The 17,429-nt window shown below is 45.3% G+C and overlaps 1 protein-coding gene across 2 annotated transcripts in view; it reads right to left on the reverse strand.

Annotated features, from left to right (window-relative positions):
• The window catches only part of asmtl (acetylserotonin O-methyltransferase-like), a 55,468-nt gene that overhangs the window by 19,305 nt on the left and 18,734 nt on the right, over window positions 1–17,429 (reverse strand). For both annotated transcript variants that reach the window (XM_085999606.1, XM_085999605.1), the window contains exons 5-9: window positions 15,388–15,452; window positions 14,078–14,142; window positions 12,110–12,218; window positions 4,267–4,702; window positions 1,038–1,209 (exon numbers count right to left, since the gene is read on the reverse strand). In XM_085999606.1, the coding sequence (XP_085855732.1) occupies window positions 1,038–1,209; window positions 4,267–4,702; window positions 12,110–12,218; window positions 14,078–14,142; window positions 15,388–15,452 (847 nt within the window). The remainder of the gene's footprint in view (window positions 1–1,037; window positions 1,210–4,266; window positions 4,703–12,109; window positions 12,219–14,077; window positions 14,143–15,387; window positions 15,453–17,429) is intronic.

Below are 17,429 nucleotides of genomic sequence, written 5' to 3' on the forward strand. Positions count from 1 at the left end.
TAAATGCAAAGCGGATTCACACAAGTTTAAAAACATAGGGACTGAGGTTAATGGTGTTTAAAATGTTGAGTGAGGTTTCCCCAAAGACTTAACAATAAGCAATTTGTTAGCCTGTCTCAGTAATTAATTACCATCTGGTATACATTGTGTTGGGAAGTCTCTGGTCCTGGGTGCTTGGCAGGGGTTGCCTGGCAGGCCTTCCCTTTAGGCTGGGAACACAGGGACATGAAAAAAAAATACAGGGGCAGAAACGGTCAGATCCGCAACGGCTGCGAGGTCAGCCAGGTCTTGAAAAAGAAAGCTCCCAAAGCAAGCTTTTCCCAGGCTCAAAAGGGAGAATGCAGGAGGATAGACACGATTTAAATCAAGCAAGGTGACCCCCACTGATCTGGGGAAGCATAGCATGTTCATTATTTTTTGTATTAATACAAGACGACAAGTTGTACTGATTGAATTGAGCGAGTCTGATCACAATTGTTTTGTCTTTATGTTCACTTGCTCTCTTACTGGATCTGTATTTGATCTCATCTTACCAGGTGTTTTTCTGGTCTAACTTTGAGAAAATTGGAAGCAAATGAGGACATGTGCAAAAGACAGAAACTTTCAGTTCAGATAACAATGAGGTACTATCATTGCACCCCTGGGTTACACTAACGGGTAAGTAGAGCTTGAGCAGGGTCAGTCTAGTCTGCCACATAAGGGGCATGGGATCACTTACAGATGCAACTGGCACCAATGAAGCAGAGAAGATATCTACGGCAGGCCAAATTTGTAACAGTCTTCCTCTCCCCAATTGCTTTTGTTCCTAGTTGATGTTCACTTCTCCTGTTCTGTAAAGCGCTCTAACAAAGTCTATTGAACGATGAACTCTATATAAATGTATCTTCTTGTTTTAGAAAGCCTTCAGTAACTGTACAAACATGCACACGAGTGCAGTGGAATAAGGAACACCAAAGGGACGAATAAGGAGGATAGTATCTACACAGAGACCCATTAGTACTAAGCACACGATTACCCGAAGAGCAAGTGTCACTTACAATGTGAAGTTCCTGGGGTTTTTTCTAGTAAGTTAAGTGATACACAGGCATCTAAGAGGCGCTCTGTCCCATCCACTGTACCCTCTAATCTCTGAGCAACTTCTGAAGCTTCTAAGCCATCCTGTGCACTCAATGCATCAAATACCTTCAGTTTGGAAGCTGTTAATAAGACCTGTAAGGTACAAAAACATTATAGTTAGCTTCTGGGAAAAGTTAGAGCAGGAAAAAGCAAAGGAGATTTGCAAGGAGCCTATTCTTCAATAAAACAAATGTAACATTCATTGCAGATAAAGATAAACCCTTACATCATCTGAAGAGGTGAAATAATAATGTTTGGCGAGGGGCCACTTGAAATGTTTCACAAAACTAACATACGAAACTTTGATCGTAAAAGCTTCCACCTCACTTTTTAAAATGGCTCAAAAATGCATTTCAACACCAATTAACAACAAATTGTGGCTCCATGATATCCGATTTGTTATTTAGCAAAGGGCCGAAAATTTTACGTAACCATACAAATGTGAATATACAGGAACAGATTTGCTCCAAGCTGCCCAATAAATGTTTGTACATTTTTTTTTTTTTTAGGCATTCCAGTTTTTCCTTCTATACCGAAATGCTATTCTCGTCACTGCACGGATGGAGCCTTGCTGCCAGCCTCCAGAAACCATGTTGAACTGGCCATTACTCACACGTGAGCTTGGACAGCAGACTGTCTGATCACGAGGGGCATCACAGGCAAGGTTGTTCTAGTGTTGACCTTGGGTGTACGCCTTCGCACTTTCCAGCGGGAGTCTCTGGATTGCAATTAGGAGAGGGGATATTGGCTGATTCTTCACCCGATAAAGACCAGAGAGGCAGAGGCCTATTAGAGCACTCCAACTGCCGCCTCAGCTAACTCAACATAGAACTCAAATCCACTCAAGAACCGTCGGGTCTAAAATAACAGAAAACGCTGGAAACACTCAGCAGGCCAGGCAGCATCCGTGGAGAGAGAAACAGAGTTAACAGGCTAGATTTTTGTGGAGCCGTCAGGCGGGGTTTCAGGCGTGTGGGGGGGGGGGGGGGGGGAAATCCCGAATTTGGGGGTCCCGACACCATCCCGCCCAAAACCCCGCCCCATGTAAGTTTCAGGGGCGGTGGGTACCCACCCCACACTGGGACCCGCCGAAACCAGGCGGGAAGGGATTAGTGCCAATTAGCTGCCTGTTAACAGGTAGTTAACAGGCAGTTTTTAAGCCTAATCCCTATTTTGAGGGGTTTCGTGTGGGTTTCCCGACGGTTCCAAACCACGCCAGGTTAGAGCAGGTGGGCCGTCGGGTTGAAGGAGTTGGAGGGGTCATGATGTTGGCGCTCAGGTGAGTGATGGGTGCATGAGTGTAAAGGTAAGTGTGTTTGGTGTGTCTAAAGTGTGTAAAGAACTTTTACTTACCTGTACTTACCTTCACAGCCTTTCTTCCTGTAGCCGTCGGGAGTCCATCACTCAGCCGGAACTGAAAGCTGAACGGCTGCGATCTGTGAAAAGTGATAGCCTTCAGCTTTGAGTGCTGGTAAGAGTTCTAACTGAGTCTGTGCAGAATGACTCATGGTAGAACTCAGACTGTCAGTGTTTCACAGCTTCAAACAGCTGTCAAACGCTGATATTTCATCGGTCAAGAACTCTTGACAGATGAAATCTCAGTCTGTGACATCACCTGCTGCCGGGTGGCCCTTAATTGGCCTGCTGAGCCCGCTGGGCGGGCTCAACAAGGGAAAATCGAGCGGATTGGCCGGACGTCGAAGTAGGCGGGTCAAAAACCCGAAAGGGGAAGTCCAGCCTTCTTCCCGACAGGTTCGGGAAAATCTACCCCTACGTTTCAGGTCGATGACCCTTCGTCAGAACTGGAAAAAGTTGGAGATGTAACAGGTTTTAAATAAGTGCAGCGGCTGGGAAAGGGTGGGGGGGGGGGGGGGGGGAGGAACTAAAGGCACAGTCTGTGCTAGGATTGAAGTCAGGAGAGGTAAAATGTTGCAAATGGGGATGGCAGAATCATGAATAGCTGCCGTCTGAAAAAATGGGAAGGGTTAGAGTTTGAAATTGTTGAACTCAATGTTGAGTCCAGAAGGCTGTAAAGTGCCTAATCAAAAGATGAGGTGCTGTTCCTCGAGCTTACGCCGAGCTTCATTGGAACAGTGTAAGAGGCCGAGGACAGAGAGATCAGAGTGGGAGTGCAGCGGAGAATTAAAGTGACAGGCGACCGGAAACTCGGGGTCACGCTTACGGACTGAACGGAGGTGTTCCGCAAAGCGGTCAACTAATCTGCATTTGGTCTCCCCAATGTAGAGGAGACCGCATCGTGAGCAGCGAATACAGTATACTAAATTGCAAGTAGTACAAGTTTCACCTGGAAGGGTGTTTGGGGCCCTGGACAGTGGGAAGGGAGATGGTAAAAAGGCAGGTGTTGCATCTCCTGCGCTTGCATGGGAAGGTGCCGTGGGGAGGGGAAGGGCTGTTGGGGGTGATTGAGGAGTGGACCAGGGTGTTGCGGAGGGAGCGGTCCCTTCGGAATGCTGAAAGGGGAGGCGAGGGGAAGATGCGTTTGGTGGTGGGATCACGTTGGAGGTGGCGGAAAATGATCCGTTGAATGTGAAGGCTGGTGGGGTGAAAGGTGAGGACAAGGGGAACCCTATCGTGGTTCTGGGAGGGAGAAGGGATGAGAGCAGAAGTGTGGGAAATGGAACGGACACGGTCGAGGGCTATGCCAACCACGGTAGAGGGGAATCCTCGGTTGAGGAAAAAGGAAGGTATATCAGAAGCACTAGTATGGAAGGTGGCATCGTCAGAGCAGATGCGGCGGAGACGGAGATACTGGGAGAATGGAATAGAGTCCTTACAGGAAGCAGGCTGGGAGGAAGTGTAGTCCAGGTAGCTGTGGGAGTCAGTGGGCTTGTAGTGGATGTTTGTCGATAGCCTATCGCCAGAAATGGAGACAGAGAAGTCAAGGAAGGGAAGAGAAGAGTCGGCGATGGACCATGTAAAGGTGAGGGAAAAGTGGAAATTGGAAGCAAAGTGAATGAAATTTTCCAGTTCAGGGCGAGAGCAAGAAACAGCACCAATACAGTCTAGTTTATACGGATTAATAATATTACACATGGACGATGCTTTTATCCACGAGGCCATCTGTCAAATTACTTCAACACCTTCAAAATAAAATCTGTTCATAATTTAATTTCTACATCCTCGCATTACCTTTGATGCAATAAAACCATCCAATAGGTCTGCGATTATATGAAGCCACTCAACATTCATCTCACTCATGGTAGATGTACTTGGTAGAATGTGGTGCACTTCTGCCGACCCTCTTGTCTCATGAATACTGTTTGGCTTCATTGTGCTTGGACTATTTATCACCACATTCGACGCCGCGGTTTGGTCAGATTTCAGTTTCTTTTCTGCTGTTCCGTTCCCCTGGTGGTTTTCAGGGTCGTGCTGAAGACCATTGAAGCTTTCCAAACTTTGAATGGAGTTGTTCGCGATACACTGATTTACAGGTGCATTATAGATTTCAGCCAGCTGCTTGCAGAAGTGATTTAGGGGAAATCCTACCACGTTCAAAAAGTCCCCGTGAACATACTCAACTAGCATTCCACCAAGCGCCTGAATTCCATAGCCACCTGCCTTGTCCCTAGAAGCAAAGGGAACAGAATACTACATTAAGAACGACTTGTCCAATATACGGTGCACAGCTTTTCAGAAACATTAGGAGATTAAAAAGGAAAAAAAATGCTGAGAATCAGGAAAAAAAAAGTACGGAAGGGCTGAAATACACTGGGCAGGATTTTCATTGGGCCATGGAGGCAGGATTGGAGGTGTGTGGGGGGTTAAAATCCCAAAATCGGGGGTCCCGAACCCATCCAGCCCCCAACCCGCTTCCATGCCAGTTTCAAAGGAGGCGGGTACCCGCCCCGCACTGGGACCCGCCTCCCCGAGGCGGGAAGGGGATTAGTGCCAATTAACTGCCTGTTAACAGGTAGTTAACAGGCAGTTTTTAGCCTAATCCCTATTTTTAATGTTGAAGTGTGGGATTCCCGACGGCTCCAAACCACGCCAAGTTAGAGGAGGCAGACCGTCGGGATGAAGGGCTTGGAGGGGTCGAGATGTCCGGTGTTCAGGTGAGTGATGGGTGCATGAGTGCAAAGGTAAGTGTGTTTGGTGTGTGTAAAGTGTTTAAAGAAGTTCTATTAACCTTTACTTACCTTTACAGCCTTCCTTCCTTCAGGTCTCGGGAGTCCCTCATCTCACTGGCACAGAAAGCAGAATGGCTGCGAGCTGTCAAAAATTGCAGCATTCAGCTTTCTGTTCCGGGGAGATCTCTAAATCTGCCCGAGAGGAAGGAATTAACCTGGAGTACAGATTGTCAGTGTTTGACAGCTTCAATCAGCTGTGAAACGCTGATATTTCATCTGTCAATAGGTCTTGACAGATGAAATATCAATCTGTGACGTCACCTGTTGCCGGGTGGCCCTTAATTGGCCAGCTGAGCCCGCTGGGCGGGCTCAACAAGGTCAATCAAATCAAAATCGCGTGGGTTGGCTAGAACTCGATGGAGGCGGGACTACAACCCTGAAAGTTGTAGTCGCGCCTCCTACCTGACTCCTCAATGAAAATCCAGCCCACTATGTCAATGAGCATTTGAAGGACAGGCTAACACTTGGAGCATCAAACCAACATCAGATGGGATTCCCCTTATCAGCATTGACACAAGGGCCGCGATTTTGCCGGTGCTCAGAGGGCGGGTTTGGAGGCGGGTCATAGGTTAAAATCATTTTGATTGACGGCGGGTTGCGATCCCGCCGTTAACCCACTTCCAAACAGCTTTCCCAAGTGTCGGATCCCTGATTTGCGAATGGACCCAACACCTAGCAGCGGGAAACATAGAAGATAGGAGCAGGAGTAGGCCATTCGGCCCCTCGAGCCTGTCCCGCCATTTAATGAGATCATGGCTGATCATCCAAATTCAGTACCCTGTCCCTGCTTTCTCCCCATATCCCTTTAGCCATAAGAAATATATCTAACTCCTTCTTGAATATATTTAATAAGTTAGCCTCAACCGCCTTCTGTGGTAGAGAATTCCACAGGTTCACCACTCTCTGGGTGAAGAAATTCCTCCTCATTTCAGTCCTAAATGCTTACCCCTTATCCTTAGACTGTGACCCCTGGTTCTGGACTCCCCTGCCATCAGGAACATCCTGCATCTAGCCTGTCTAGTCCTGTTAGAATTTTATAAGTTTCAATGAGATTAACAGGTAGTTGCCAGTAGTTGTCAGCCTATTTTTGAATTTTGCCGCTTCTGATTCGGGTTTCCCGACGTCTGGACACCACGCCAGGTAAGTGTGGCATGTTGTGAGTCTGCTGTAATGTTTCTGGATTGATGACAGCTGCAGAAGTGGTGTGAAGGATCTAATGTTGCACATGGTGAGTCTCAGAGGAAAGAAAATGTTGGGAAATGCATTTTTAATACATTTACACATTTCTTTAGGTTACAAGTTTTTAAATCCACGTCCAGTGCCACCTCATTGGGAGAACCTCTCTCACCAGTGACAGATCGCGTCTGTCACCTCACCTGCAGCTGCCATCTAGTCAAGCCTATGGAGGGAGTCATTGGAGAGCCTGGGTGCAAGCGGTCACCTTTGTGCAGTGATTGTCAGTGTTTTCAGCACCTCAATGCTGTCAAACACTGAGAAATCAACTGTCAAAATAAAATTGTGCATGGTCCCTTTAAGAAAACCAGCAGATGACACGTCATCAAATGACGTCATCAGACCGGCTTCCTGTTGATTGGCCAGCAAGCCTGCAGGGTGGACTTAACAAGGTCAATCAACGCAAAATCACGTCTGTGGACCGGATGCAGCTGGGGGTGGGACTGGAAGCTGGAAACCACCAAGCCAGCACCCAACCCGCCTCCATTAATAAAATCGCGGCCAGGGTGTCCACTGCAATGTTAATCTGGTAGGCAGATTGCTGCAAGTTGGGTCATTGTTAAGCCTCGAGTATACAGCTCTGCTGATTACAGAAAAAGTACAGCTTTCAGATTGTAGGGAAAACAGTTCACTTGCAGAGTACACTTACAATGTTGAGCGAGAAGACAGTTCTATAAAAACCAAACAGTTTTTCAGTCAATTAAATAAAACAAATTTAAAATGACAGGCAGTTAGCTCCAAAGCTAATACTGAAGAGCATGCTATGCCTAAAAGAGCCTCTATTTAACATTACAAAAAATGAATATACTCAAACCATAGCCTATAAACATAGGGACTGAATTTCCACTTGTAAAACTGACTGCAACTTTTACAAGTTAGCTTCACTTCTAGGAGCATAAATATATTTCACAATTGGCGATGGTATATCGTCCATACACTGCACGTCATTCAGTTTTTGTTGTGGATTCAGTGCTGTTAGCATTGCACAGAAACCTCACAAGTAAACAAGTCTGATTAATGGCTAACTGACCTGACCTGGAGGTCATGCTGCTCATCACGTGACTTGCTCCAGGTACTGCAATCATGTCAGTTACATTGACAGACTGGAGAAACATAGAAACATAGAAGATAGGAGCAGGAGTAGGCCATTCGGCCCTTCGAGCCTGCTCCGCCATTCAATGAGATCATGGCTGATCATCCAAATTCAGTACCCTGTCCCTGCCTTCTCCCCATATCCCTTGATCCCTTTAGCCTCAAGAAATATATCCAACTCTTTCCTGAATATATTTAATGAACTGGCCTCCACCGCCCTCTGTGGCAGAGAATTCCACAGGTTCACCACTCTCTGGGTGAAGAAATTCCTCTTCATTTCAGTCCTAAATGGCTTACCCCTTATCCTTAGACTATGACCCCTGGTTCTGGACTCCCCGGCCATCAGAAACATCCTTTCTGCATCTAGTCTGTCCAGACCTGACAGAATTTTATAGGTTTCGATGAGATCCCCTCTCAATCTTCTAAACTCCAGTGAGTATAAGCCCAATTGACACAATCTCTCGTCGTACGTCATTCCTGCCATCCCAGGTATCAGCCTGGTGAATCTTCGCTGCACTCCCTCCATGGCAAGAACGTCCTTCCTCAGGTAAGGTGACCAAAACTGCACACAATACTCAAGGTGCGGTCTCACCAAGGCCCTGTACAACTGCAGCAAGACATCCTTGTTCTTGTACTCGAACCCTCTTGCTACGAAGACCAACATACCATTTGCCTTCTTAACCGCCTGCTGCACCTGCATGCTTACCTTCAGCGACTGGTGCACAAGAACACCCAGGTCTCTTTGCACTTCCCCTTCTCCCAATCTATTGCCATTCAAATAATAATCTGCCTTCCTGTTTTTGCCACCAAAGTGGATAACCTCACATTTATCCACATTATAGTGCATTTGCCCTGTTTCTGCCCAATCACGCAACCTGTCCAAATCGTACTGGAGTTTCATGACATCCTCCTCACAGGATACCCTCCCACCCAGCTTTGTGTCGTCTGCAAATTTGGAGATATTACATCCAATTCCCTCGTCCAGATCATTAATATATATTGTGAACAGCTGGGGTCCTAGGACCGATCCTTGCGGTACCCCACTAGTCACTGCCTGCCACTCGGAAAAAGACCCGTTTATTCCAACTCTTTGCTTTCTGTCCGCCAACCAGTTCTCTATCCACGTCAATACCTTGCCCCCAATCCCATGTGCCTTAATTTTGCACGCTAACCTCTATGCGGGACCTTATCGAAAGCCTTCTGAAAGTCCAAATACACCACATCCACTGGTTCTCCCTTATCTATTTTACCAGTTACATCCTCAAAAAATTCCAGTAGATTAGTCAAGCATGATTTACCTTTTGTAAATCCATGTTGACTTTGTCCGATCCTGTCACTGCTTTCCAAGTGCTCTGCTATTACATCTTTTATAATGGACTCTAGCATTTTCCCCACTACCGAGGTCAGGCTTACCGGTCTATAATTCCCCGCTTTTTCTCTGCCACCTTTTTTGAATAGTGGGGTAACATTAGCTACCCTCCAATCCATGGGTACTGTTCCAGAGTCTATCGAGTTCTGGAAGATGACCAGCAATGCATCTACTATTTCTAGGGCCACTTCCTTAAGTACCCTGGGATGTAGATTATCAGGCCCTGGGGATTTATCGGCCTTCAGTCCCATCAATTTTCCTAACACCATTTCCCTACAAATACTGATTTCTTTCAGTTCCACCCTTTCATCAGACCCTATGTTCCGCGGTATTTCTGGGAGGTTATTTGTGTCCTCCTTTGTGAAGACAGAACCAAAATATGTATTTAGTTGGTCTGCCATTTCTTTGCTCTCCATTATAAATTCCCCCGATTCTGACTGCAAGGGACCTACGCTTGACTTCACCAATCTTTTTCTCTTTACATATCTATAAAAGCTTTTACAGTCAGTTTTTATGTTCCCTGGAAGCTTACTCTCACATTCTATTTTTTCCTTTCTTAATTAATCCCTTTGTCCTCCTTTGTTGAATCCTAAACTGCTCCCAATCCTCAGGATTATTGCTTTTTCTGGCCAATTTGTATGTCCTCTCCTTGGATCTTATGCTATCCCTAATTTCCCTTGTTAGCCACGGTTGAGTCACCTTTTTTGTTTTATTTTTATGCCAAACTGGGATGAACAGCTTCTGCAGTTCATCCATTTGGTCTTTGAATGTTTGCCATTGCCTATCCACCATCAACCCTTTGAGTGACATTCCCCAATCAATCCTACCCAACTCGCTCCTCAGACCATCGTAGTTTCCTTTATTTAAATTGAGGACCCTAGTTTCTGAGTCAACTGCTTCATTCTCCATCTTAATGAAGAATTCGATCATATTATGATCGCTCCGACCCAAGGGGTCTCGTACAACAAGATTGCTAATTAATCCTTTCTCGTTACATAATACCCAGTCTAAGATGGCCTGATCTCTGGTTGGTTCCTCGACATATTGGTCCAGGAAACCATCCCGTAAACACTCCAGGAATTCCTCCTCCACAGTATTGTTACTAATTTGGTTAGCCCAATCTATATGTAGATTAAAGTCACCCATGATGACTGCTGTGCCCTTATTGCACGCTTCTTTAATTTCCCTTTTAATGCCATCCCCAACCTCCGCCTTACTGTTTGGAGGTCTATATACCACTCCCACTAATGTTTTTTTCCCCTTAGTATTTCTCAATTCTACCCATACAGATTCCACCTCATCAGAGCTAATATCCTTCATTACAAGCTGGGGTTGTTCTCCTTAGAGCAAAGAAGGCCGAGAGGAGATTTGATAGAGGTGTTCAAAATCATGAGGGGTCTAGACAAGAGTAGATCGAGAGAAACTGTTCCCATTGGCGGAAGGGTCGAGAACCAGAGGACAGAAGAACCAAAGGTGACGCGAGGAAAAACTTTTTTACGCAGCGAATGGTTAGGATCTGGAATGTACTGCCTGAAAGGTGGTGGAGGCAGATTCAATCGTGGCTTTCAAAAGGGAATTGGATAAGTACCTGAAGGAAAAAAAATTTGCAGGACTACAGGGAAAGGGTGGGGGGAGTGGGACCAGCTGAAGTGCTCTTGCAAAGAGCCAGCACGGGCTGAATGGCCTCCTTTTGTGCTGTAACCATTCTATGATTCTGTAATGGTCCAGCAACACACTGCCCATGGGTACATAACTTTCATGAAAAAAATTTAATTTAAGATAATATCTGGTCAAACTCAGTTATTTTAGGTGACCTCGGATGCTGATGCACAGAACCTACTGTAGCACAGAACTACAAGACATGCATTCATGCCCACAATTATCCGTGGTAGTGAGGGCCCTATCCCACTAGCATTTATATAGCGCGGGGGACACTAACTCAAAATTTACTCCACAGTGCTAGAATATGAAGCAATGCTGTCCATTTAAGGATAAACTTTTGTTCACAATATAATTTAATTGTCGTAGCTTAGTAGTAGCACTCTCGCCAGAGTCAAAATGTGGTGGGTTCAAGTTCCACTCTAGTGACTTGAGCACATAAGCCAGGCTAACACTCTAGTGCAGTACTGAGGGAGTGCTGCACTGTCGGAGGTGCTGTCTTTTAAACTGAGGCCCCATCTGTCCTCTCAGGTGGAGGTAAAAGATCCATGGCACTGTTTGGAAGATCAGGGGAGTTAGCCCCGGTGTCCTGGCCAATATTTATCCCTCAATCAACATCTACAAAAACAGATTAGCTGGTGATTATCACATTGCTGTTTGTGGGAGCTTGCAAATTGGCTGCTGCGTTTCCTACATTATAACAATGACTCCACTTGTACTTCATTGGCTGTAAAGCGCTTTGGGCTATCCTGAGGTCATGAAAAGTGCTATAGAAATGCAACTCTATTTATTTTTACATGTTATTTTGGACATGAAAATAGATACTGGAGTTTTGCTTGGTTATCTGAAGGAACTGGTGAGAAATTTTCAGTTCTCTTTTCCCCGCCCTTTCCCTGTAGCTACCCCTGCAAATTTTTTTCCTTCAGGTACTTATCCAATTCCCTTTTGAAAGCCACGATTGAATCTGCCTCCACCACCCTTTCAGGCAGTGCATTCCAGATCCTAACCATTCGCTGCGTAAAAAAGTTTTTCCTCGCGTCACCTTTGGTTCTTCTATCCTCTGGTTCTCGACCCTTCCGCCAATGGGAATAGTTTCTCTCGATCTACTCTTGTCTAGACCCCTCATGATTTTGAACACCTCTATCAAATCTCCTCTCAGCCTTCTCTGCTCTAAGGAGAACAACCCCAGCTTCTCCAGTCTATCAATGTAACTGACATGATTGCAGTACCTGGAGCAAGTCACGTGATGAGCAGCATGACCTCCAGATCGGGTCAGATAGCCATTAATCAGTTGCATCTGTGGCCATTCACCCCTTAGGAGAAGCAGCTGGGGTAGATTCCACAACACTACTAACTAGAACAAGGGGTTTAATGGGACAAATGGCCTTTTTGTGAAATACATTTTCTTGTGTTGTAAAATGGAGGACTCATTGCAACATCATGCTCCAACACTGAACTTTCTCTGTGGGTATAGGTTTGCGTCTGCACGTACATTGGCTCACCACTGTGTATGTACTCCCAGAGAAGCTCCTCAGACAGATCTGAAAACTTCACTTTTGTTTCTTCATGAAAGACAGAAATTCTGGTCTCCAGTTGGTTGCCTGGAACAATAATGTCGGTTTACATTACCAGGTTCACATTACCAGGTTCAGTTTCCCTATCTCGGACACTTGGGGTAAGAGTTATGTACATGTATTAACCATGTAGCTATCCGTGTCAAAATGTAGACAATGTGTTGTGAAAATAGGCTAGTTCTCTCTACGATAAGAGCACAAAAGATACTCAAATTAAATACAATCACTGTACTATGCAAGTTTAAATTGAGATGAAAACACCATTACAGTCTATATTTTGAGGCCTTCTGCTATTGCTTAAAGGTTACATTTTCTGTAAAAATTTGGTACATTGAACCTATTCAGGAGTTAACAGGATATTCAATCTGTATTACCCACTGTAGTGGCTAGTATAACCAGAGTTTATATTAGCCCCTACAGTAAGTCGTGCAGATGGGAACAGGGAGTTAGAAAGGTGCCTAGACTGACTAAGTGAATGGGCAAAACCATGGCAGATGGAGTTCAATGTGGGGAAGTGTGGCATCATCTACTTTGGATCTGATAAAGAAAAATCAGAATATTTTCTTAATGGTCAAAGACTAGGAGCTGTGGAGGAGCAAAGAGATTTAGGTGTCCATGTACACAAATCACTAAAAGCTAGTATACAGGTACAAAAGGTAATCAGAAAGGGTAATGGAACAACAACAGAACATGCTGGAAGCACTCAGCAGGCCAGGCAGCGTCCGTGGAGAGAGAAACAGAGTTAACGCTTCAGGTCTGGGTCCCTTCATCAGAACTGGAAAAGGTTCGAGATGTAACAGGTTTTAAGCAGGTGCGGAGGCAGGGAGAGGGGAGGGGAGGGAGAATCTGAAGGAACATTCTGTGCTAGAGTAGGAGGCAGGAGAGATTAAATGTTGCAAATGGGGATGGCAGAATCATAAACAGCCTGAAAAATGGGGGCAGGGGTTATAGCCTGAAATTGTTGAACTCAATGTTGAGTCCAGAAGGGTAATGGAACGTTGGCCTTCAGCTCAAGGGGGTTGGAATCAATGTTCCCCCTCATTTTTTGTGCGTGCGGTCCCTTTAAATTTTCTGCGCTGCCGAGCAAGCACGGCATCTTCCAGCGGCAATAGCTTGTGAGCGGCCTGCGCGGGACCTCACCACCCGCGCACCTTTAAGGGGAACATTGGTTGGAATACAAAAGTGAGGAAGTAATGCTTCAGTTATACATAGTTTTGGTCAGGCCCAATCTGGAGTACTGCGCTCAATTTTGCACACTGAACCTCAGGAATGATATGTTGGCCTTGGAAGGAGTACAGCGCAGATTCACCAGAATGATAATGGGGCTAAAGGGTTAAATTATGAGGACATACTGCATAAATGTCGCCTGTATTTCCTTGAGCTTAAAAAGTCGAGACGTGATCTAATAAAGATATTTAAAATGATAAAGGGTAGATACAGAGAAACAATTTTCGCTGGTGGGAAATCCAGAACAAGGGGTCATAATCTTTAAGATCAGAGCTAGGCCATTTTTACTTCCCCAAAAAGCTACGGATGCGGCATCAACTGAAATTTTGCACAACCGAGATGAATAGATTATTGTTAGGTAACGGTATCAAGGATATGGAGCAAAGACGGGTAAATGGAGTGGAGGTACAGATCAGCCATCATCTAACTGAATGGCGGAACTGGCTCGAGGGCCTCAATGGCCTACGTAAGCTAAAAGTTGGTGTTATTCAAGCATATGGAACTTTCTTTGTTTTTAATTCACTTATTTAAATAAGTGGTAATTAAAGACATGAATGCAATGACAATTCACGGCACGTATTTAAAAATGCCATCCTCAAAACATAATTTTAAAAAAAAATCCATCAGGCAATTCCACAGTAAACGTAGAAATACATCACCATTTTTGCAGCTGCACTGGATGATTGCAACCCCAGTGAAGACACTATGTTCTTTATTGCTTAGTCTAAATAGGAAATAATTTACAAAATAGCACAAATTAGCACAAAATGTCAATAGTTTGCGCAATGCCAGAATGTAAAAAGAGTTTAATAATTACCTTGCTGCATTCTCACTCTTCACCCCCTCTGCAGCCTTTGACATTGTCAACCACACCAACTCCCCTCCAACGCTTCTCCTCTATTGGCCAGCTCACTGGGTTAGCCCTCACTTAGTTCCACTCTTACCTATCCGATTGTGCCCAGAGCATTTTTAGCAATGGCTTTTCTTCCCACACCTGCACCGTATCCTCTGGAGTCTCCCAAGGATCTATCCTTTTCCCAACTCCTCTTCCTCATCTACATGCTGCTCCTTGGCGAAATTATCCACATACATGGGGTCAGCTTCCACATGACAACATCCAGCTCTACCCCTCCACTACCTCCCTCAGCCCCTCCACTGCTTCTATTGTTGGACAAGCAGCCTGACATCTAATCTTGGATGAGCTACAATTTCCTTTTGTTACACACTGAAGACCAAAGCCATAGCCTTCGGACCCTTCAAAACGTACACTTGCCACCGCTTCTATACCCCACCCCGGCCGCTTTCTCAGGTTGAACCAGGCTGTTCGCTAACTCAACCCGAAGCTGCGCTTTCAATCCCACATTCACTCCATCAAAAGACAGCCTACTTCTATTTCCGGTAACATCGCACGCTCCACCCCTACCTCAGCCCGTCTGCCGCTGAAACCCTCATTCATGCTTTTGTCAACTCCAGACACAACTATTCCAATGTTCTACTCTGTAAACCATCCTCTAAAGTTCAGCTCATTCCAAAGTCTGCTATTCATATCCTATACCACATGAAGTCCCACTCACTTATCACCCCTGTCCTTGATGACCTACACTGGCTTCCAGCCCCCAGTTTAAAATTCTCATCCTTGTGTTTAAATCCCTTCATGGTCTTACCCCTTCCCCCTTTTCCTTGAACTCTGACCTTCTGAGCATTCCACCGTTGGCAGCCATACCTTCAGCTGCCTAAGCTCTGGAATTCTCACCCTAAACCCCGCTGCCCACCTCCTCCTTTAAGAGTCCCCTTAATACCCCCCTACTTGACCAAGCTTTTCATCGCCCCTCCCCCCAATTTCACCTCCTTTAACTTGCCGTCAATTCTTGTCTGATTATGCCTCCGTGAAGCACCTTGGGATGTTTATACGTTAAAAGCATTACATAAATGCAAGTTAATGTCAGCCACAGGTGAAGTATTTACAAACCTCGATAGCATATTGTATGCAGCTTGTTTATCTACAGGCTTTTCGAGAATGTCGTCATCAATAGACTGAAAAGGAGAAAAAAAAATTAGAAATACATCCAATAAAGGTAATCTGAAAGATAATCTCAAAGTAAGATTTCATATCACTCAATCTTTCACCGCTAGTAAGAGAACTATTTGTACCATAACTATAGGAATTGTGTAGATTGGGCCTATTCTAGTTTAGAAGAATGAAAGGTGATCTCATTGAAACATATAAGATTCTGAGGGGGATTGACAGGGTAGATGCTGAGAGGTTGTTTCCCCGGCTGGAGAATCTAGAACTAGGGGCCATAGTCTCAGGATAAGGGGTCGGCCATTTAAGACTGAGATGAGGAGAAATTTCTTCACTCAGAGGGTTGAGAGTCTTTGGAATTCTCTACCCCAGAGAGCTGTGGATTCTGAGTCGTTGAGTATATTCAAGGCTGAGATCAATAGATTTTCGGACTCTAGGGGAATCAAGGGGGATGGGGATGGGGATCGGGCGAGAAAGTGGAGTCGAGGTCGAAGATCAGCCACAATCTTATTGAATGGCGGAGCAGGTGTGAAGGGCCGTATGGCCTACTCCTGCTCTTAATTCTTATATTCTTGTGTTCTTAAAATATTGGGTTTGTGGGTTTGGGGTGGGGGTGCAGGGGCAGAGAGGGAGATCAGCCCGAACGCCCTCCAATGACCCTCGCTGGAAAGTGCAAGGACTGGATCACAGTTGGCTGTGATACTCACCGGTCAGCATTCTCATGGCAGGTGCGGAGGAAATGGGAAAAATTTCACTTTTGGATCCAGCCCCTTTCGCAACAAATTGTCTTAATTCACCTGATCACTGCCCAACTTTGCCAATACTAACTTATTAGAATTAGCATTCCGAAGAATCAAGCTACTAGTTTTTACATTACAAACTACAAATACATATTGTATCAAGAGAGAAAAAAAGACAAAGGTAAAATAAGAAAAAATATCAAAAATATTAAAAATGTTAAAGTCCTCTAGGAACAATTTACTAACTGCTGGAATGAGATTCCACAGTTTCAGTTGTTCCCTTTCTGGGCCAGAGAGGTTGAGTGGCATTTCAGGAAATAAATCTCATCAGCCCTAACGTTCTGCAACAAGCTTAAGTTGTTTTAACAGCTCAAATGCAGCAATTTCTTGAAACTCACGGGAGGTTGATGGCGAGCTTCCATTTTTGCGAGGCTAACGGCGGAGCAGCGCAAACTGCCCAGCAATTTGTGGCGATTCAGAACTCACGGTGTATCTCTTTCTTGCCACAAATTGCTGGGTTATTTGCACACTAACAACAGGTGGGCGAATTAAACTCATCATCATTTTTCCAGCAAATTCTGGTTCCTACATAGAAACATAGAAGATAGGAGCAGGAGTAGGCCATTCGGCCCTTCGAGCCTGCTCCGCCATTCAACGAGATCATGGCTGATCATCCAAACCCTAGCACCCGGTCCCTACACCGACAGCCATCCCACCCAAGCCCTATCCCCGTAACCCCGCGTATTTAATCCCCCCTAACACTAAGGGTCAATTTTTATCATGGCCAATCAACCTAACCCGCACATTTTTGGACTGTGGGAGGAAACCGGAGCACCCGGAGGAAACCCACGCAAACACGGGGAGAATGTGCAAACTCCACACAGACAGTCACCCGAGGCCGGATTCGAACCCGGGTCCCTGGCGCTGTGAGGCAACAGTGCTAACCACTATACCACCGTGCTACCCGAGTCGCTAATCGCTGCACTTCGCCATTGAAGGGAGTTCTTTCTCCCACCAGTGGCTCTGAACTTCTCTCGTAACATAACTTTGTCTCGTTAATTCTCTTTGTGCATTCAAACGTTTCCTTGCGGCTCAATTTCAATGTGTTTTCTGTCCTTTAAATTGTTTCCCCATTTTAAGTGCTACAAGATGTCCTGTTGCACATATATGTGCAAGAAATTGGAAAATTGGAAAAAGAAATTGGAAAACCATCATAAGCACATAAGAAATAGGAGCAGGAATAGGCCA

Source organism: Somniosus microcephalus, chromosome 10, assembly GCF_052327205.1.
Source record: "Somniosus microcephalus isolate GS21.2 chromosome 10, FLI_Smic_1.0, whole genome shotgun sequence".
NCBI lineage: Eukaryota > Metazoa > Chordata > Chondrichthyes > Squaliformes > Somniosidae > Somniosus > Somniosus microcephalus.